General features: G+C 44.0%; 3 protein-coding genes across 3 annotated transcripts in view; 2 read left to right on the top strand and 1 right to left on the bottom strand.

Moving 5' to 3' along the window:
- carhsp1 (calcium regulated heat stable protein 1) overlaps nt 1–7,303 on the top strand; it is a 28,476-nt gene extending 21,173 nt beyond the window's left edge. The window contains exons 3-4 of the mRNA XM_036939635.1: nt 5,913–6,035; nt 6,948–7,303. Coding sequence (XP_036795530.1) covers nt 5,913–6,035; nt 6,948–7,113 — 289 coding nt within the window. The 3' untranslated portion in view covers nt 7,114–7,303. The remainder of the gene's footprint in view (nt 1–5,912; nt 6,036–6,947) is intronic.
- Nucleotides 1–22,379, top strand: part of LOC110539068 (NLR family CARD domain-containing protein 3) — a 1,005,455-nt gene that overhangs the window by 393,331 nt on the left and 589,745 nt on the right. The window lies entirely within an intron of this gene.
- The window catches only part of LOC110512779 (4-aminobutyrate aminotransferase, mitochondrial-like), a 64,820-nt gene continuing 62,171 nt past the window's right edge, over nt 19,731–22,379 (bottom strand). Inside the window, exons 15-16 of the mRNA XM_036939609.1 lie at nt 21,045–21,156; nt 19,731–20,608 (exon numbers count right to left, since the gene is read on the bottom strand). Of these exons, the coding sequence (XP_036795504.1) occupies nt 20,487–20,608; nt 21,045–21,156 (234 nt within the window). The 3' untranslated portion in view covers nt 19,731–20,486. The remainder of the gene's footprint in view (nt 20,609–21,044; nt 21,157–22,379) is intronic.

The raw sequence follows: 22,379 nt of genomic DNA, 5'->3' as shown, positions 1-22,379 counted from the left end.
ATAACACTACTCCCGTATCATAACACTGTGCCCCCCGTCATAACACTGTATAATGTATCATAACACTATATAATGTATCATAACACTACTCCAGTATCATAACACTGTATAATGTATCATAACACTATATAATGTGTCATAACACTACTCCCGTATCATAACACTATATAATGTATCATAACACTGTATAATGTATCATAACACTACTCCAGTATCATAACACTGTATAATGTATCATAACACTGTATAATGTATCATAACACTACTCCCGTATCATAACACTGTATAATGTATCATAACACTACTCCCGTATCATAACACTGTATAATGTATCATAACACTACTCCAGTATCATAACACTATATAATGTATCATAACACTGTATAATGTATCATAACACTGTATAATGTATCATAACACTACTCCAGTATCATAACACTGTATAATGTATCATAACACTACTCCCGTATCATAACACTGTGCCCCCCGTCATAACACTGTATAATGTATCATAACACTATATAATGTATCATAACACTACTCCAGTATCATAACACTGTATAATGTATCATAACACTATATAATGTGTCATAACACTACTCCCGTATCATAACACTATATAATGTATCATAACACTACTCCCGTATCATAACACTGTATAATGTATCATAACACTACTCCCGTATCATAACACTATATAATGTATCATAACACTATATAATGTATCATAACACTGTATAATGTATCATAACACTATATAATGTATCATAACACTACTCCAGTATCATAACACTATATAATGTATCATAACACTATATAATGTATCATAACACTACTCCCGTATCATAACACTGTATAATGTATCATAACACTATATAATGTATCATAACACTACTCCCGTATCATAACACTATATAATGTATCATAACACTATATAATGTATCATAACACTACTCCCGTATCATAACACTGTATAATGTATCATAACACTATATAATGTATCATAACACTACTCCCGTATCATAACACTGTATAATGTATCATAACACTGTATAATGTATCATAACACTACTCCCGTATCATAACACTGTATAATGTATCATAACACTACTCCCGTATCATAACACTGTATAATGTATCATAACACTACTCCCGTATCATAACACTGTATAATGTATCATAACACTACTCCAGTATCATAACACTGTATAATGTATCATAACACTGTATAATGTATCATAACACTACTCCAGTATCATAACACTGTATAATGTATCATAACACTATATAATGTATCATAACACTGTATAATGTATCATAACACTACTCCAGTATCATAACACTATATAATGTATCATAACACTATATAATGTATCATAACACTACTCCCGTATCATAACACTATATAATGTATCATAACACTATATAATGTATCATAACACTATATAATGTATCATAACACTATATAATGTATCATAACACTGTATAATGTATCATAACACTATATAATGTATCATAACACTATATAATGTATCATAACACTATATAATGTATCATAACACTACTCCAGTATCATAACACTATATAATGTATCATAACACTATATAATGTATCATAACACTATATAATGTATCATAACACTATATAATGTATCATAACACTGTATAATGTGTCATAACACTACTCCAGTATCATAACACTATATAATGTATCATAACACTATATAATGTATCATAACACTATATAATGTATCATAACACTATATAATGTATCATAACACTATATAATGTATCATAACACTATATAATGTATCATAACACTATATAATGTATCATAACACTATATAATGTATCATAACACTGTATAATGTATCATAACACTATATAATGTATCATAACACTACTCCAGTATCATAACACTATATAATGTATCATAACACTACTCCAGTATCATAACACTATATAATGTATCATAACACTATATAATGTATCATAACACTATATAATGTATCATAACACTGTATAATGTATCATAACACTACTCCAGTATCATAACACTGTATAATGTATCATAACACTATATAATGTATCATAACACTATATAATGTATCATAACACTACTCCCGTATCATAACACTGTATAATGTATCATAACACTACTCCAGTATCATAACACTATATAATGTATCATAACACTATATAATGTATCATAACACTATATAATGTATCATAACACTATATAATGTATCATAACACTACTCCAGTATCATAACACTATATAATGTATCATAACACTATATAATGTATCATAACACTATATAATGTGTCATAACACTACTCCCGTATCATAACACTATATAATGTGTCATAACACTATATAATGTATCATAACACTATATAATGTATCATAACACTATATAATGTATCATAACACTACTCCCGTATCATAACACTGTGCCCCCCGTCATAACACTGTATAATGTATCATAACACTATATAATGTATCATAACACTACTCCCGTATCATAACACTATATAATGTATCATAACACTATATAATGTATCATAACACTACTCCCGTATCATAACACTATATAATGTATCATAACACTATATAATGTATCATAACACTACTCCCGTATCATAACACTATATAATGTATCATAACACTGTATAATGTATCATAACACTACTCCCGTATCATAACACTGTATAATGTATCATAACACTATATAATGTGTCATAACACTACTCCAGTATCATAACACTATATAATGTATCATAACACTATATAATGTATCATAACACTACTCCCGTATCATAACACTGTATAATGTATCATAACACTATATAATGTATCATAACACTACTCCCGTATCATAACACTGTATAATGTATCATAACACTGTATAATGTATCATAACACTACTCCAGTATCATAACACTGTATAATGTATCATAACACTATATAATGTATCATAACACTGCTCCCGTATCATAACACTGTATAATGTATCATAACACTACTCCCGTATCATAACACTGTATAATGTATCATAACACTATATAATGTATCATAACACTATATAATGTATCATAACACTATATAATGTGTCATAACACTACTCCCGTATCATAACACTATATAATGTGTCATAACACTATATAATGTATCATAACACTATATAATGTATCATAACACTATATAATGTATCATAACACTACTCCCGTATCATAACACTGTGCCCCCCGTCATAACACTGTATAATGTATCATAACACTATATAATGTATCATAACACTACTCCCGTATCATAACACTATATAATGTATCATAACACTATATAATGTATCATAACACTACTCCCGTATCATAACACTATATAATGTATCATAACACTATATAATGTATCATAACACTACTCCCGTATCATAACACTATATAATGTATCATAACACTGTATAATGTATCATAACACTACTCCCGTATCATAACACTGTATAATGTATCATAACACTATATAATGTGTCATAACACTACTCCAGTATCATAACACTATATAATGTATCATAACACTATATAATGTATCATAACACTACTCCCGTATCATAACACTGTATAATGTATCATAACACTATATAATGTATCATAACACTACTCCCGTATCATAACACTGTATAATGTATCATAACACTGTATAATGTATCATAACACTACTCCAGTATCATAACACTGTATAATGTATCATAACACTATATAATGTATCATAACACTGCTCCCGTATCATAACACTGTATAATGTATCATAACACTACTCCCGTATCATAACACTGTATAATGTATCATAACACTATATAATGTATCATAACACTATATAATGTATCATAACACTATATAATGTATCATAACACTACTCCCGTATCATAACACTGTATAATGTATCATAACACTACTCCAGTATCATAACACTATATAATGTATCATAACACTATATAATGTATCATAACACTATATAATGTATCATAACACTATATAATGTATCATAACACTACTCCCGTATCATAACACTGTATAATGTATCATAACACTATATAATGTATCATAACACTACTCCCGTATCATAACACTATATAATGTATCATAACACTATATAATGTATCATAACACTACTCCCGTATCATAACACTGTATAATGTATCATAACACTATATAATGTATCATAACACTACTCCCGTATCATAACACTATATAATGTATCATGCCTCAACTTCTGTCATTGCACCACACTACCACAAGGGGGAGTTAGAACGCTGATACATCGCTAGTCTAAACCGTGGCACAAATTGGGGGATTGTTCACACCAAGAACCACTATTTACACCATCCTTTTGTAAACGAATGGAGGTGGGAATATTTCAGTCTGAGGGTCTCTCTCCTCTGGTGCTATAGAGTCCTGCATCAGGCAACAACAACATTTAGCTGGCGGGTGGTCCCGGAGTTGAGAGAGAACTTGGGGAAATACAATGGCTCAATTACACTTGACATGTGAAGAGAAGAGAAGGACTCCGTGTTTCAGAAACTCACTTGACGTGTGGACTGACGGTTTTAGAAAAATTGGCACGGCAGCCTTTTGGTTTCTCTAAAAACAGAAATAAATCATTGTGTAAATAACTACCTGTCTTTATGTATTACAGTGGGAGAGTGATAGCCCGTCTATAGAAGGGGCAGCAGCATACCACCCTGCATACCACTGCTGGCTTGCTTCTGAAGCTAAGCAGGGTTGGTCCTGGGCAGTTCCTGGATGGGAGACCAGATGCTGCTGGAAGTGGTATTGGAGGGCCAGTAGGAGGCACTCTTTCCTCTGGTCTAAAAAGATATCCCGGATGGGACGTTAAACGGGTGTCCTGACTCTCTGAGGTCATTAAAGATCCCATGGCACTTATCGTAAAAGTAGGGGTGTTAACCCTGGTGTCCTGGCTAAATTCCCAATCTGGCCCTCAAACCATCACGGTCACCTAATAATCCCCAGTTTACAATTGGCACATTCATCCCCCTCCTCTCCCCTGTAACTATTCCCCAGGTCGTTGCTGTAAATGAGAACGTGTTCTCAGTCAACTTACCTGGTAAAATAAATAAATAAATAGAAAGTGAGTTTCTGAAACACGGAGTCCTTCTCTACTTAGAAGAAGAGACTGAATGAAAGAAGGCACAGCGAGGAGAGGGGAGGGGGAAAATATATTTTCAAGACCTGAGCTAGTTATTTTATTTAATTAATGAAATGTACTAGTTTATTTAGGCAATTTTAATATTCATCTAGGGTTCGGCCTATTTAGTAGGCTATTTACAGCAACATCTATATTGGTCATCATAAAGCTGAGTGACTCACTCATTTCTGGCTTTGGATCAAAATAAGTACCAACATTCTGTCTGATTAACTTGGTCAAAACATTTCTATATTGAAGACTAATCTGCTCATATTGGTTGTGTTCAATTATTTGTGTAGTCGTCATGGTTACAATGAAGAATGGAAACCAAATAAATCAAATCTCATTCATACTGAATAATTAGATGCGTGTTGCAAGGTTGTCGTTGTTCCTTTTTTAAAATGTTGCCTGCCTTTTATTTTGTGTGTGTGTGTCTGTGGTCGTTGTGTGTGGTGTGTGTGTGGTCGTGGTGTGTGTGTCTGCGTGTGCGTGCACGTCTGTGTGTGTGGTGTGCGTGTCTGTGTGTGTTGCGCGTGTGTGTGTGTGTGGTGTGCTTGTCTGTGTGTGTTGCATGTGCGTATGTCTGTGTGGTGTGTGTGTGTGGTGTCTGTGTGTGGTGTCTGTGTGTGGTGTCTGTGGTGTTTGTGTGGTGTGCTTGCGTGCGGTGTGTGTGTCTGGTGTGTGGTGTGTGTGTGTGTGTGTGTGTGCAGGGCGGAGCGGGCAGCGGAGGGCCCGTCATTCAGCGGTGTATGTAAGTGTTTCTCTCGGACTAAAGGACACGGCTTCATCACACCAGCCGACGGAGGCAGCGACATCTTTGTCCACATCTCAGAGTAAGTTTGTGGGTCACAGCCTCGACACACATTTAAAAAGATACTACCAGCTCCCACTCACACAGTGATGAGGACGGTGACGAAGGGCAACGGTCTGCAGTTCGCTCTGCGTCCTTTCACCTTTTTCGTGGCGTCATTGGTCCCTGAGGTCCTAGTGCCCGTCTTTTAGAAAGGAGATTCTCTCTCTCTCTCTCTCTCTCTCTCCTTCAAAAGCAGGCTATTCGTGTGGTCCCCGTATCAGAAGTACAGAGTGATTGGTATAGCCAGTACTTTTAGTCATACACTTAGGGTATGTTTGTGGTCTGGCAAGTTGTGTACACGTGGTTCTAGGAGAGTTGTGTACACGTGGTTCTAGGAGAGTTGTGTACACCTGGTTCTAGGAGAGTTGTGTACACGTGGTTCTAGGAGAGTTGTGTACACGTGGTTCTAGGAGAGTTGTGTACACGTGGTTCTAGGAGAGGTGTGTACACGTGGTTCTAGGAGAGTTGTGTACACGTGGTTCTAGGAGAGTTGTGTACACGTGGTTCTAGGAGAGTTGTGTACACGTGGTTCTAGGAGAGTTGTGTACACGTGGTTCTAGGAGAGTTGTGTACACGTGGTTCTAGGAGAGTTGTGTACACGTGGTTCTAGGAGAGTTGTGTACACGTGGTTCTAGGAGAGGTGTGTACATGTGGTTCTAGGAGAGTTGTGTACGCGTGGTTCTAGGAGAGTTGTGTACGCGTGGTTCTAGGAGAGTTGTGTACGCGTGGTTCTAGGAGAGTTGAGTACACGTGGTTCTAGGAGAGTTGTGTACACGTGGTTCTAGGAGGGTTGAGTACACGTGGTTCTAGGAGAGAAGACAGTTGGAAAAGAACAAACTGATAAAGATGAGCATGTATTCTCATCTCTCCCTCCTCCCTCCTCCCTCTACAGTATCGAGGGGGAATACGTGCCAATGGAAGGAGATGAGGTGAGCTATAAGGTGTGCTCCATCCCTCCCAAGTACCAGAAGATCCAGGCGGTGGATGTCACCATCACCCACCTCAACCCAGGATCGAAGCACGAGACCTGGGGCGGGGCGCTGCTCAGCTCCTCCTGAGTCCCGGAGGTTTCTGGAGGGGAGAAATGTCAACAGGGAAAGGGTCCCCTTCTTTTTTAGTTTTTCCCGAAGGGACATATGGGTTAATGCTTGTTGTGGGAGGGAATGGAAAGGTTGGCATTTGAATAGAGGAGACGTGTATCATTAGACGGGAAGGTTAATTCAATAAAGCTGCATCACTTCAACAAAACATGGTCCTATGGTTTTAATTCATGGTTTGAACTAATATCACTGAGATCCGCTGTTCAATTGGATTCAATTCCATAGTGCCTGCCGACCGATGCCACATTTCAAGCATTCTGCAACGTTTGTAGAGTTAATGCAATCTCTACCAACGTGGTAACATTGCCTTTTTTAAAAGCCGCATCGTCGACAACGCCTGATCAGATTGAATCTCGGGCCTGTTTGGGAGCGGGACTGTTGAATAAAACAAGAGGGTTCTGCTGTGAATGGGAGGTGTGTTTAAAGATGGGAGGTGTGTTTAAAGATGGGAGGTGTGTTTAAAGATGGGAGGTGTGTTTAAAGATGGGAGGTGTGTTTTCAGATGGGAGGTGTGTTTTCAGATGGGAGGTGTGTTTTCAGATGGGAGGTGTGTTTAAAGATGGGAGGTGTGTTTAAAGATGGGAGGTGTGTTTTCAGATGGGAGGTGTGTTTTCAGATGGGAGGTGTGTTTTCAGATGGGAGGTGTGTTTTCAGATGGGAGGTGTGTTTTCAGATGGGAGGTGTGTTTTCAGATGGGAGGTGTGTTTTCAGATGGGAGGTGTGTTTTCAGATGGGAGGGGTGTTTTCAGATGGGAGGTGTGTTTTCAGATGGGAGGTGTGTTTTCAGATGGGAGGTATTGGAAATGGAAAATATCTTCTCATGTACCAGGTATGTAAAACATTTGAATGAATTCTTAACAGCATAAAACCTCTATTTAGAATAGAGACGTGACACTGCCTACTGCTCTGTCAGCTTTACAAATTCATTCATTTCGCCTGGATTTTATTTCTAGTTGATCAGGATGCAGAGTGACTATAGCAACCTGTAGGGCCGGTGGTCAGCTCACAGTGGCTTCCTGTAAGGATCAGGATGCAGAGTGACTATAGCAACCTGTAGGGCCGGTGGTCAGCTCACAGTGGCTTCCTGTAAGGATCAGGATGCAGAGTGACTATAGCAACCTGTAGGGCCGGTGTTCAGCTCACAGTGGCTTCCTGTAAGGATCAGGATGCAGAGTGACTATAGCAACCTGTAGGGCCGGTGTTCAGCTCACAGTGGCTTCCTGTAAGGATCAGGATGCAGAGTGACTATAGCAACCTGTAGGGCCGGTGGTCAGCTCACAGTGGCTTCCTGTAAGGATCAGGATGCAGAGTGACTATAGCAGCCTGTAGGGCCGGTGGTCAGCTCACAGTGGCTTCCTGTAAGGATCAGGATGCAGAGTGACTGTAGCAGCCTGTAGGGCCGGTGGTCAGCTCACAGTGGTTTCCTGTAAGGATCAGGATGCAGAGTGACTATAGCAGCCTGTAGGGCCGGTGGTCAGCTCACAGTGGTTGCAGAGTGACTATAGCAGCCTGTAGGGCCGGTGGTCAGCTCACAGTGGCTTCCTGTAAGGATCAGGATGCAGAGTGACTGTAGCAGCCTGTAGGGCCGGTGGTCAGCTCACAGTGGCTTCCTGTAAGGATCAGGATGCAGAGTGACTGTAGCAGCCTGTAGGGCCGGTGGTCAGCTCACAGTGGCTTCCTGTAAGGATCAGGATGCAGAGTGACTGTAGCAACCTGTAGGGCCGGTGGTCAGCTCACAGTGGCTTCCTGTAAGGATCAGGATGCAGAGTGACTGTAGCAGCCTGTAGGGCCGGTGGTCAGCTCACAGTGGCTTCCTGTAAGGATCAGGACGCAGAGTGACTGTAGCAACCTGTAGGGCCGGTGGTCAGCTCACAGTGGCTTCCTGTAAGGATCAGGATGCAGGGTGACTATAGCAGCCTGTAAGGCCGGTGGTCAGCTCACAGTGGCTTCCTGTAAGGATCAGGATGCAGGGTGACTATAGCAGCCTGTAGGGCCGGTGGTCAGCTCACAGTGGCTTCCTGTAAGGATCAGGATGCAGGGTGACTATAGCAGCCTGTAGGGCCGGTGTTCAGCTCACAGTGGCTTCCTGTAAGGATCAGGATGCAGAGTGACTATAGCAACCTGTAGGGCCGGTGGTCAGCTCACAGTGGCTTCCTGTAAGGATCAGGATGCAGGGTGACTATAGCAGCCTGTAGGGCCGGTGGTCAGCTCACAGTGGCTTCCTGTAAGGATCAGGATGCAGGGTGACTATAGCAGCCTGTAGGGCCGGTGGTCAGCTCACAGTGGCTTCCTGTAAGTATCAGGATGCAGAGTGCAAAAGCTCTTTCTCACATCCTCTCTCCTCACAGTGCATTGGAGAAGAAGGCCAGAGGGGAGGGACCTAGGACCTTCTCCTCCAATAAGGAGGTGGTCCAGATGCTCTAACAATGGAAATACATGTCCTCAAAGATAGAAGACCGTCGGGAAGAGGCGAGATCAGGAGGGACCAATGAGGAGGCAGATACGAGTGGAACAACAGGTCCTTGCTGTCTGGGATCCTTGGAACGTCCCAACTCTTTACTGACCTAATTGTCCCCACAGGGAAATGTTGTTGCAGTGTCATGTACACGTTTAAATACAAATTGACAATACAAGTTTCATAACAGTTACATAACATTAAAAACACTAGCCTGCTGGTCTTACTGGGTCAATAGGAACATTAGCCTGCTGGTCTTACTGGGTCAATAGGAACATTAGCCTGCTGGTCTTACTGGGTCAATAGGAACATTAGCCTGCTGGTCTTACTGGGTCAATAGGAACATTAGCCTGCTGGTCTTACTGGGTCAATAGGAACATTAGCCTGCTGGTCTTACTGGGTCAATAGGAACATTAGCCTGCTGGTCTTACTGGGTCAATAGGAACATTAGCCTGCTGGTCTTACTGGGTCAATAGGAACATTAGCCTGCTGGTCTTACTGGGTCAATAGGAACATTAGCCTGCTGGTCTTACTGGGTCAATAGGAACATTAGCCTGCTGGTCTTACTGGGTCAATAGGAACACTAGCCTGCTGGTCTTACTGGGTCAATAGGAACATTAGCCTGCTGGTCTTACTGGGTCAATAGGAACACTAGCCTGCTGGTCTTACTGGGTCAATAGGAACATTAGCCTGCTGGTCTTACTGGGTCAATAGGAACACTAGCCTGCTGGTCTTACTGGGTCAATAGGAACATTAGCCTGCTGATCTTACTGGGTCAATAGGAACACTAGCCTGCTGGTCTTACTGGGTATAGGAACATTAGCCTGCTGGTCTTACTGGGTCAATAGGAACATTAGTCTGCTGGTCTTACTGGGTCAATAGGAACACTAGCCTGCTGGTCTTACTGGGTCAATAGGAACATTAGCCTGCTGGTCTTACTGGGTCGATAGGAACATTAGCCTGCTGGTCTTACTGGGTCGATAGGAACATTAGCCTGCTGGTCTTACTGGGTCGATAGGAACATTAGCCTAATGACCTTATTGGGTCGATAGGAACATTAGCCTGCTGGTCTTACTGGGTCAATAGGAACATTAGCCTGCTGGTCTTACTGGGTCAATAGGAACATTAGCCTGCTGGTCTTACTGGGTCAATAGGAACATTAGCCTGCTGGTCTTACTGGGTCGATAGGAACATTAGCCTGCTGGTCTTACTGGGTCGATAGGAACATTAGCCTGCTGGTCTTACTGGGTCGATAGGAACATTAGCCTAATGGCCTTACTGGGTCGATAGGAACATTAGCCTGCTGGTCTTACTGGGTCAATAGGAACATTAGCCTGCTGGTCTTACTGGGTCAATAGGAACATTAGCCTGCTGGTCTTACTGGGTCAATAGGAACATTAGCCTGCTGGTCTTACTGGGTCAATAGGAACATTAGCCTGCTGGTCTTACTGGGTCAATAGGAACACTAGCCTGCTGGTCTTACTGGGTCAATAGGAACACTAGCCTGCTGGTCTTACTGGGTCAATAGGAACACTAGCCTGCTGGTCTTACTGGGTCAATAGGAACATTAGCCTGCTGGTCTTACTGGGTCAATAGGAACATTAGCCTGCTGGTCTTACTGGGTCAATAGGAACATTAGCCTGCTGGTCTTACTGGGTCAATAGGAACATTAGCCTGCTGGTCTTACTGGGTCAATAGGAACACTAGCCTGCTGGTCTTACTGGGTCAATAGGAACACTAGCCTGCTGGTCTTACTGGGTCAATAGGAACACTAGCCTGCTGGTCTTACTGGGTCAATAGGAACATTAGCCTGCTGGTCTTACTGGGTCAATAGGAACATTAGCCTGCTGGTCTTACTGGGTCAATAGGAACACTAGCCTGCTGGTCTTACTGGGTCAATAGGAACATTAGCCTGCTGGTCTTACTGGGTCAATAGGAACATTAGCCTGCTGGTCTTACTGGGTCAATAGGAACACTAGCCTGCTGGTCTTACTGGGTCAATAGGAACACTAGCCTGCTGGTCTTACTGGGTCAATAGGAACACTAGCCTGCTGGTCTTACTGGGTCAATAGGAACACTAGCCTGCTGGTCTTACTGGGTCAATAGGAACATTAGCCTGCTGGTCTTACTGGGTCAATAGGAACATTAGCCTGCTGGTCTTACTGGGTCAATAGGAACACTAGCCTGCTGGTCTTACTGGGTCAATAGGAACACTAGCCTGCTGGTCTTACTGGGTCAATAGGAACATTAGCCTGCTGGTCTTACTGGGTCAATAGGAACATTAGCCTGCTGGTCTTACTGGGTCAATAGGAACACTAGCCTGCTGGTCTTACTGGGTCAATAGGAACACTAGCCTGCTGGTCTTACTGGGTCAATAGGGAACACTAGCCTGCTGGTCTTACTGGGTCAATAGGAACATTAGCCTGCTGGTCTTACTGGGTCAATAGGAACATTAGCCTGCTGGTCTTACTGGGTCAATAGGAACATTAGCCTGCTGGTCTTACTGGGTCAATAGGAACACTAGCCTGCTGGTCTTACTGGGTCAATAGGAACATTAGCCTGCTGGTCTTACTGGGTCAATAGGAACGTTGGTCTGCTTGTCTTACTGGGTCAATAGGAACATTAGCCTGCTGGTCTTACTGGGTCAATAGGAACATTAGCCTGCTGGTCTTACTGGGTCAATATGAACACTAGCCTGCTGGTCTTACTGGGTCAATAGGAACACTAGCCTGCTGGTCTTACTGGGTCAATAGGAACATTAGCCTGCTGGTCTTACTGGGTCAATAGGAACAGGGTTTTGGTATGAATCCTCAGTGTCCCTGTGTCTAACACACTGAGCCCCTCTATCCAGGGTTTTGGGGTTTGGTATGAATCCTCAGTGTCCCTGTGTCTAACACACTGAGCCCCTCTATCCAGGGTTTTGGGTTTGGTATGAATCCTCAGTGTCCCTGTGTCTAACACACTGTGCCCCTCTATCCAGGGTTTTGGGTTTGGTATGAATCCTCAGTGTCCCTGTGTCCAACACACTGAGCCCCTCTATCCAGGGTTTTGGGTTTGGTATGAATCCTCAGTGTCCCTGTGTCTAACACACTGAGCCCCTCTATCCAGGGTTTTGGGGTTTGGTATAAATCCTCAGTGTCCCTTTGTCTAACACACTGAGTCCCTCTATCCAGGGTTTTGGGTTTGGTATGAATCCTCAGTGTCCCTGTGTCTAACACACTGAGCCCCGCTATCCAGGGTTTTGGGTTTGGTATGAATCCTCAGTGTCCCTGTGTCTAACACACTGAGCCCCTCTATCCAGGGTTTTGGGTTTGGTATGAATCCTCAGTGTCCCTGTGTCTAACACACTGAGTCCCTCTATCCAGGGTTTTGGGGGTTTGGGATTGGTATGAATCCTCAGTGTCCCTGTGTCTAACACACTGAGCCCCTCTATCCAGGGTTTTGGGTTTGGTATGAATCCTCAGTGTCCCTGTGTCTAACACACTAAGCCCCTCTATCCAGGGGTTTGGGATTGGTATGAATCCTCAGTGTCCCTGTGTCTAACACACTGAGCCCCTCTATCCAGGGTTTTGGTATGAATCCTCAGTGTCCCTGTGTCTAACACACTGAGTCCCTCTATCCAGGGTTTTGGGTTTGGTATGAATCCTCAGTGTCCCTGTGTCTAACACACTGAGCCCCTCTCTCCAGGATTTTGGTATGAATCCTCAGTGTCCCTGTGTCTAACACACTGAGCCCCTCTATCCAGGGTTTTGGGTTTGGTATGAATCCTCAGTGTCCCTGTGTCTAACACACTGAGCCCCTCTATCCAGGGTTTTGGGTTTGGTATGAATCCTCAGTGTCCCTGTGTCTAACACACTAAGCCCCTCTATCCAGGGTTTTGGGTTTGGTATGAATCCTCAGTGTCCCTGTGTCCAACACACTGAGCCCTTCTATCCAGGGTTTTGGGTTTGGTATGAATCCTCAGTGTCCCTGTGTCTAACACACTGAGCCCCTCTATCCAGGGTTTTGGGTTTGGTATGAATCCTCAGTGTCCCTGTGTCTAACACACTGAGTCCCTCTATCCAGGGTTTTGGGGGTTTGGGATTGGTATGAATCCTCAGGTGTCCCTGTGTCTAACACACTGAGCCCCTCTATCCAGGGTTTTGGTATGAATCCTCAGTGTCCCTGTGTCTAACACACTGAGTCCCTCTATCCAGGGTTTTGGGTTTGGTATGAATCCTCAGTGTCCCTGTGTCTAACACACTGAGCCCCTCTATCCAGGGTTTTGGGTTTGGTATGAATCCTCAGTGTCCCTGTGTCTAACACACTAAGCCCCTCTATCCAGGGTTTTGGGTTTGGTATGAATCCTCAGTGTCCCTGTGTCCAACACACTGAGCCCCTCTATCCAGGGTTTTGGGTTTGGTATGAATCCTCAGTGTCCCTGTGTCTAACACACTGAGCCCCTCTATCCAGGGTTTTGGGTTTGGTATGAATCCTCAGTGTCCCTGTGTCTAACACACTAAGCCCCTCTATCCAGGGTTTTGGGGGTTTGGGATTGGTATGAATCCTCAGTGTCCCTGTGTCTAACACACTGAGCCCCTCTATCCAGGGTTTTGGTATGAATCCTCAGTGTCCCTGTGTCTAACACACTGAGTCCCTCTATCCAGGGTTTTGGGTTTGGTATGAATCCTCAGTGTCCCTGTGTCTAACACCCTGAGTCCCTCTATCCAGGGTTTTGGGTTTGGTATGAATCCTCAGTGTCCCTGTGTCTAACACACTGAGCCCCTCTATCCAGGGTTTTGGGTTTGGTATGAATCCTCAGTGTCCCTGTGTCTAACACACTGAGCCCCTCTATCCAGGGTTTTGTGTTTGGTATGAATCCTCAGTGTCCCTGTGTCTAACACACTGAGCCCCTCTATCCAGGGTTTTGGGTTTGGTATGAATCCTCAGTGTCCCTGTGTCTAACACACTGAGCCCCTCTATCCAGGGTTTTGGTATGAATCCTCAGTGTCCCTGTGTCTAACACACTGAGTCCCTCTATCCAGGGTTTTGGGGGTTTGGGATTGGTATGAATCCTCAGTGTCCCTGTGTCTAACACACTGAGCCCCTCTATCCAGGGTTTTGGGTTTGGTATGAATCCTCAGTGTCCCTGTGTCCAACACACTGAGCCCCTCTATCCAGGGTTTTGGGTTTGGTATGAATCCTCAGTGTCCCTGTGTCTAACACACTGAGCTCCTCTATCCAGGGTTTTGGGTTTGGTATGAATCCTCAGTGTCCCTGTGTCTAACACACTGAGCCCCTCTATCCAGGGTTTTGGGGGTTTGGGATTGGTATGAATCCTCAGTGTCCCTGTGTCTAACACACTGAGCCCCTCTATCCAGGGTTTTGGTATGAATCCTCAGTGTCCCTGTGTCTAACACACTGAGTCCCTCTATCCAGGGTTTTGGGTTTGGTATGAATCCTCAGTGTCCCTGTGTCTAACACACTGAGCCCCTCTATCCAGGGTTTTGGGTTTGGTATGAATCCTCAGTGTCCCTGTGTCTAACACACTAAGCCCCTCTATCCAGGGTTTTGGGTTTGGTATGAATCCTCAGTGTCCCTGTGTCCAACACACTGAGCCCCTCTATCCAGGGTTTTGGGTTTGGTATGAATCCTCAGTGTCCCTGTGTCTAACACACTGAGCCCCTCTATCCAGGGTTTTGGGTTTGGTATGAATCCTCAGTGTCCCTGTGTCTAACACACTGAGTCCCTCTATCCAGGGTTTTGGGTTTGGTATGAATCCTCAGTGTCCCTGTGTCTAACACACTGAGCCCCTCTATCCAGGGTTTTGGGTTTGGTATGAATCCTCAGTGTCCCTGTGTCTAACACACTAAGCCCCTCTATCCAGGGTTTTGGGTTTGGTATGAATCCTCAGTGTCCCTGTGTCCAACACACTGAGCCCCTCTATCCAGGGTTTTGGGTTTGGTATGAATCCTCAGTGTCCCTGTGTCTAACACACTGAGCCCCTCTATCCAGGGTTTTGGGTTTGGTATGAATCCTCAGTGTCCCTGTGTCTAACACACTAAGCCCCTCTATCCAGGGTTTTGGGGGTTTGGGATTGGTATGAATCCTCAGTGTCCCTGTGTCTAACACACTGAGCCCCTCTATCCAGGGTTTTGGTATGAATCCTCAGTGTCCCTGTGTCTAACACACTGAGTCCCTCTATCCAGGGTTTTGGGTTTGGTATGAATCCTCAGTGTCCCTGTGTCTAACACCCTGAGTCCCTCTATCCAGGGTTTTGGGTTTGGTATGAATCCTCAGTGTCCCTGTGTCTAACACACTGAGCCCCTCTATCCAGGGTTTTGGGTTTGGTATGAATCCTCAGTGTCCCTGTGTCTAACACACTGAGCCCCTCTATCCAGGGTTTTGTGTTTGGTATGAATCCTCAGTGTCCCTGTGTCTAACACACTGAGCCCCTCTATCCAGGGTTTTGGGTTTGGTATGAATCCTCAGTGTCCCTGTGTCTAACACACTGAGCCCCTCTATCCAGGGTTTTGGTATGAATCCTCAGTGTCCCTGTGTCTAACACACTGAGTCCCTCTATCCAGGGTTTTGGGGGTTTGGGATTGGTATGAATCCTCAGTGTCCCTGTGTCTAACACACTGAGCCCCTCTATCCAGGGTTTTGGGTTTGGTATGAATCCTCAGTGTCCCTGTGTCCAACACACTGAGCCCCTCTATCCAGGGTTTTGGGTTTGGTATGAATCCTCAGTGTCCCTGTGTCTAACACACTGAGCTCCTCTATCCAGGGTTTTGGGTTTGGTATGAATCCTCAGTGTCCCTGTGTCTAACACACTGAGCCCCTCTATCCAGGGTTTTGGGGGTTTGGGATTGGTATGAATCCTCAGTGTCCCTGTGTCTAACACACTGAGCCCCTCTATCCAGGGTTTTGGTATGAATCCTCAGTGTCCCTGTGTCTAACACACTGAGTCCCTCTATCCAGGGTTTTGGGTTTGGTATGAATCCTCAGTGTCCCTGTGTCTAACACACTGAGCCCCTCTATCCAGGGTTTTGGGTTTGGTATGAATCCTCAGTGTCCCTGTGTCTAACACACTAAGCCCCTCTATCCAGGGTTTTGGGTTTGGTATGAATCCTCAGTGTCCCTGTGTCCAACACACTGAGCCCCTCTATCCAGGGTTTTGGGTTTGGTATGAATCCTCAGTGTCCCTGTGTCTAACACACTGAGCCCCTCTATCCAGGGTTTTGGGTTTGGTATGAATCCTCAGTGTCCCTGTGTCTAACACACTAAGCCCCTCTATCCAGGGTTTTGGGGGTTTGGGATTGGTATGAATCCTCAGTGTCCCTGTGTCTAACACACTGAGCCCCTCTATCCAGGGTTTTGGTATGAATCCTCAGTGTCCCTGTGTCTAACACACTGAGTCCCTCTATCCAGGGTTTTGGGTTTGGTATGAATCCTCAGTGTCCCTGTGTCTAACACCCTGAGTCCCTCTATCCAGGGTTTTGGGTTTGGTATGAATCCTCAGTGTCCCTGTGTCTAACACACTGAGCCCCTCTATCCAGGGTTTTGGGTTTGGTATGAATCCTCAGTGTCCCTGTGTCTAACACACTGAGCCCCTCTATCCAGGGTTTTGTGTTTGGTATGAATCCTCAGTGTCCCTGTGTCTAACACACTGAGCCCCTCTATCCAGGGTTTTGGGTTTGGTATGAATCCTCAGTGTCCCTGTGTCTAACACACTGAGCCCCTCTATCCAGGGTTTTGGTATGAATCCTCAGTGTCCCTGTGTCTAACACACTGAGTCCCTCTATCCAGGGTTTTGGGTTTGGTATGAATCCTCAGTGTCCCTGTGTCTAACACACTGAGCCCCTCTATCCAGGGTTTTGGGTTTGGTATGAATCCTCAGTGTCCCTGTGTCTAACACACTAAGCCCCTCTATCCAGGGTTTTGGGTTTGGTATGAATCCTCAGTGTCCCTGTGTCTAACACACTGAGCCCCTCTATCCAGGGTTTTGGGTTTGGTATGAATCCTCAGTGTCCCTGTGTCCAACACACTGAGCCCCTCTATCCAGGGTTTTGGGTTTGGTATGAATCCTCAGTGTCCCTGTGTCTAACACACTGAGCTCCTCTATCCAGGGTTTTGGGTTTGGTATGAATCCTCAGTGTCCCTGTGTCTAACACACTGAGCCCCTCTATCCAGGGTTTTGGGGGTTTGGGATTGGTATGAATCCTCAGTGTCCCTGTGTCTAACACACTGAGCCCCTCTATCCAGGGTTTTGGTATGAATCCTCAGTGTCCCTGTGTCTAACACACTGAGCCCCTCTATCCAGGGCTTTGGTATGAATCCTCAGTGTCCCTGTGTCTAACACACTGAATCCCTCTATCCAGGGTTTTGGTATGAATCCTCAGTGTCCCTGTGTCAGGTGAAAACGTTTCATTAGGAAAGCTCGGATCTTATTGTTATTGACTGACGTTTGTAAATAATGACGTTTGTGTAGAATGTTTATTTTTGTCAAATTGTTGACTCAACAACCAATCAACAAGCTACTGTTTGAACTCAGTTCCTGGTTCGGGTAAAGACAAATAAAGCTGCTGTTTTTAAAACACATTAAATATGTCCACTTTTTTTGTCGTCCTATGAAAGAAGAATGGGGCTGTTAAAATAAATATGGTGTTTGGTTGAAACCAACACAACACACACTTACAGCCCTCTCCATTGTTGTAGACCAGGCCAAAACAGAAACATATGATAAAGGAACACACACTTACAGCCCTCTCCATTGCTGTAGACCAGGCCAAAACAGAACCATATGATAAAGGAACACACACTTACAGCCCTCTCCATTGTTGTAGACCAGGCCAAAACAGAACCATATGATAAAGGAAGACACAAACTCCAGGGGAATTCATTAAAATGTGATTCTGGTTTTTATTTTAGGATACATAAAGAGGATGCTTCATAGACAACAATAATTAAGAGATCTGCAATTAACCTTTAACCTCACGGAACAATGTAAACAAACATAGCAATGCTTCTACTGTTGTTAAGGGTTAACAGGAAATCAGCTCTCTATGCAATACTGATTGGGCTGGTTAACAAGACAGGTATCATCGTCATCATCACTGTCATCGTCATCATCATCACTGTCATCATCATCCTCATCACTGTCATCATCATCATCACTGTCATCATCATCATCACTGTCGTCATCATCGTCATCATCATCACCGTCATCGTCATCATCACTGTCATCATCATCATCATCACTGTCATCATCACCACTGTCATCGTCATCATCATCATCACTGTCATCGTCATCATCATCGCTGTCATCGTCATCATCATCATCACTGTCATCATCATCACTGTCATCATCACCACTGTCATCATCATCCTCATCACTGTCATCATCACCACTGTCATCATCATCACTGTCATCATCATCATCATCATCATGGCCATATTATAAAGCTTCTACAGTGCGGATGCTGAAGCCGTCTCCTTGGTGCTACTGCTGCTATTTCAACCTGTCCACAACATTTAAAAAAAACAAACAACAGGCATTCAGAACAACGTTGACACCTTGTGCTGTACATCAACAATGAGTCCAGTCGTTTCACGAGGAAACCCGATGAATATGGCAAGATGCACTCTAATACGACTACGTCCCAAACAAGTCAACAAATATAATACATATTTTTATATTAGCGGTCCTGACTGCAAAAAAACCTGCCTCCAATTTAAACATGGGTATATCTGTAGGTAAGTATGGTTGTGTGTTAATGGTTAATTAAAATAGACTGTTAGCCCTGACGTACAGTGAGTCTGGAACCCAGTTCTCCATTCCTTCAACCCCAAAGGAAGTTCAGGAACAACAACATGCAGACACACTACATCATCTAATATAATATTCTCCCTTCACAAAATCCCAAATGTCTGACTTGGATTTATCTCAACCCCAAAAATGAAAGATAATTGTTCTGTTTAAAAAAGAGCTAGGACACTCAGAGGACCCACAGAACCCAAACTAGGACATCATCTCAAGGGTCAGGGGTTAAGAATCGGCGTGCGGCGGCCATTTTGTATCATTACAACCTGGTTTAGGTTAGCTTGCTGATAACCACTCCTGTTAGGTGTGTTTGTTTTCGAAATATCTCGCTGTGCCTTCTTCATCTGTTAGGGAGTTGGAGGGTTTGTGTGATATGACCTAAAATAAGACTATGTTTTGTGCTTTGTGCCTTTTTGCAGGCGTATCATTAGGACATTACTGGGACATGAGGAATGCTAGGACTGCCACGTGAGCAATGGGACAAATTCAAGTGTGTGTGTTTGAGTATGTGTTGAAGGGATACTTCGGGATTGTGGCAGCGAGGCCCTTTATCTACTTCCCCAGAGTCAGATAAACTCCTGGATTCCAGTTTTATGTCTCTGTGTCCCTTTATCTAATTCCCCAGAGTCAGATGAACTCCCGGATACCAGTTGTATGTCTCCTTGTCCAGGTTGAAGGAAGTTAGAGGTAGTTTCACGAGCCAACGTTTCCAGTCATTGCACTAGCGCTAGTTAGCATTTGCGCTAGCGCTAGTTAGCATTTGCGCTAGCGCTAGTTAGCATTTGCGCTAGCGCTAGTTGGCAACTTCTTTCAAACAGCACACAGATAACATTAAAAAAAATGGTATCCACGAGTATCATCTGACTTTGGGGAAGGAGAGAAAAAAAAAAGGGCTTCATTGCCAAAATCCCATAGCATCCCTTTTAGGTGTATGTGTTACTGTGTGAACCTCTGTTATAGGTTAAGACTCTCGTGCTTCCCTCTCTCCTACACCGCGTCCCCAGTTGGTCTCGGCCCTATGTTGGTGTTTTGGCCCCAGTCCAGTGTGGACGGACGGTACCGGGGGGCAGCGTTCTAGTTGTGTTCTGCCAGGACGTCGCTGAACACGTTCAGGAACATGTGAACATGGTGCTCTTTAAACACCAGAGCAGGGCGGAACCGGATGGACCGATCTCCACAGCCACCCAGCAGAACACCTGGGAGACACACAGAGAAGATGAGAGGTTACACAGAAGATCACCAGCGTGGACTGTGTATAGGTGTGTGTATATGAGTGTGTATGTGAGTGTGTATGTGAGTGTGTATGTGAGTGTGTATAGGAGTGTGTATGGGAGTGTGTATGGGAGTGTGTATGGGAGTGTGTATGGGAGTGTGTATAGGAGTGTGTATGGGAGTGTGTATGGGAGTGTGTATGGGAGTGTGTATGGGAGTGTGTATGTGAGTGTGTATAGGAGTGTGTATAGGAGTGTGTATAGGAGTGTGTATAGGAGTGTGTATAGGAGTGTGTACACAGGTGTTTCTCTCTATCTACCTGTCCATCCATATCTGTGAGTTGTGTGTTTGTACACGGGTGTATCCCTATCAATCCACCTGTGTGTGTGTGTGTGTGTGTGTGTGAGTAGTGTGTCTTACCCTTGTCCCGGGCTTTGAGGATGATGCTGTTGCGTGTGGCGTCATCACGGATGTCGATGGCACAGAATGTCCCCTGTCCCCGTGCACTGCTCAACAGGTTAGGGTACTGGTCCTGAAGGAGGGGTACAGACGTTAGCATGCACACAACATCTCTGGTACCTGTAGTTGGTAGAGTCTCTGTCTCTAGTACCTGTAGTTGGTAGAGTCTCTGTCTCTAGTACCTGTAGTTGGTAGAGTCTCTGTCTCTAGTACCTGTAGTTGGTAGAGTCTCTGTCTCTAGTACCTGTAGTTGGTAGAGTCTCTGTCTCTAGTACCTGTAGTTGGTAGAGTCTCTGTCTCTAGTACCTGTAGTTGGTAGAGTCTCTGTCTCTAGTACCTGTAGTTGGTAGAGTCTCTGTCTCTAGTACCTGTAGTTGGTAGAGTCTCTGTCTCTAGTAGCTGTAGTTGGTAGAGTCTCTAGTACCTGTAGTTGGTAGAGTCTCTGGTACCTGTAGTTGGTAGAGTCTCTGGTACCTGTAGATGGTAGAGTCTCTAGTACCTGTAGTTGGTTGAGTCTCTGGTACCTGTAGTTGGTTGAGTCTCTGGTACCTGTAGTTGGTAGAGTCTCTAGTACCTGTAGTTGGTAGAGTCTCTGTCTCTAGTACCTGTAGTTGGTAGAGTCTCTAGTACCTGTAGTTGGTAGAGTCTCTGTCTCTGGTACCTGTAGTTGGTAGAGTCTCTGTCTCTAGTACCTGTAGTTGGTAGAGTCTCTGTCTCTAGTACCTGTAGTTGGTATTGTCTCAGTCTCTAGTACCTGTAGTTGGTAGAGTCTCTGTCTCTAGTGCCTGTAGTTGGAAGAGTCTCTGTCTCTAGTACCTGTAGTTGGTAGAGTCTCTAGTACCTGTAGTTGGTTGAGTCTCTGGTACCTGTAGTTGGTAGAGTCTCTAGTACCTGTAGTTGGTAGAGTCTCTAGTACCTGTAGTTGGTAGAGTCTCTGTCTCTGGTACCTGTAGTTGGTAGAGTCTCTGTCTCTGGTACCTGTAGTTGGTAGCGTCTCTGTCTCTGGTACCTGTAGTTGGTAGAGTCTCTGTCTCTAGTACCTGTAGTTGGTAGAGTCTATGTCTCTAGTACCTGTAGTTGGTAGAGTCTCTGTCTCTAGTACCTGTAGTTGGTAGAGTCTCTGGTACCTGTAGTTGGTTGAGTCTCTGGTACCTGTAGTTGGTAGAGTCTCTAGTACCTGTAGTTGGTAGAGTCTCTGTCTCTAGTACCTGTAGTTGGTAGAGTCTCTAGTACCTGTAGTTGGTAGAGTCTCTGGTACCTGTAGTTGGTAGAGTCTCTGGTACCTGTAGTTGGTAG

The sequence above is a fragment of the Oncorhynchus mykiss genome, chromosome 12, assembly GCF_013265735.2.
Source record: "Oncorhynchus mykiss isolate Arlee chromosome 12, USDA_OmykA_1.1, whole genome shotgun sequence".
NCBI classification, from domain to species: domain Eukaryota; kingdom Metazoa; phylum Chordata; class Actinopteri; order Salmoniformes; family Salmonidae; genus Oncorhynchus; species Oncorhynchus mykiss.
The sequence above is the reverse complement of the archived record's forward strand: the minus strand, read 5'-3'. Positions and strand labels throughout refer to the sequence as shown.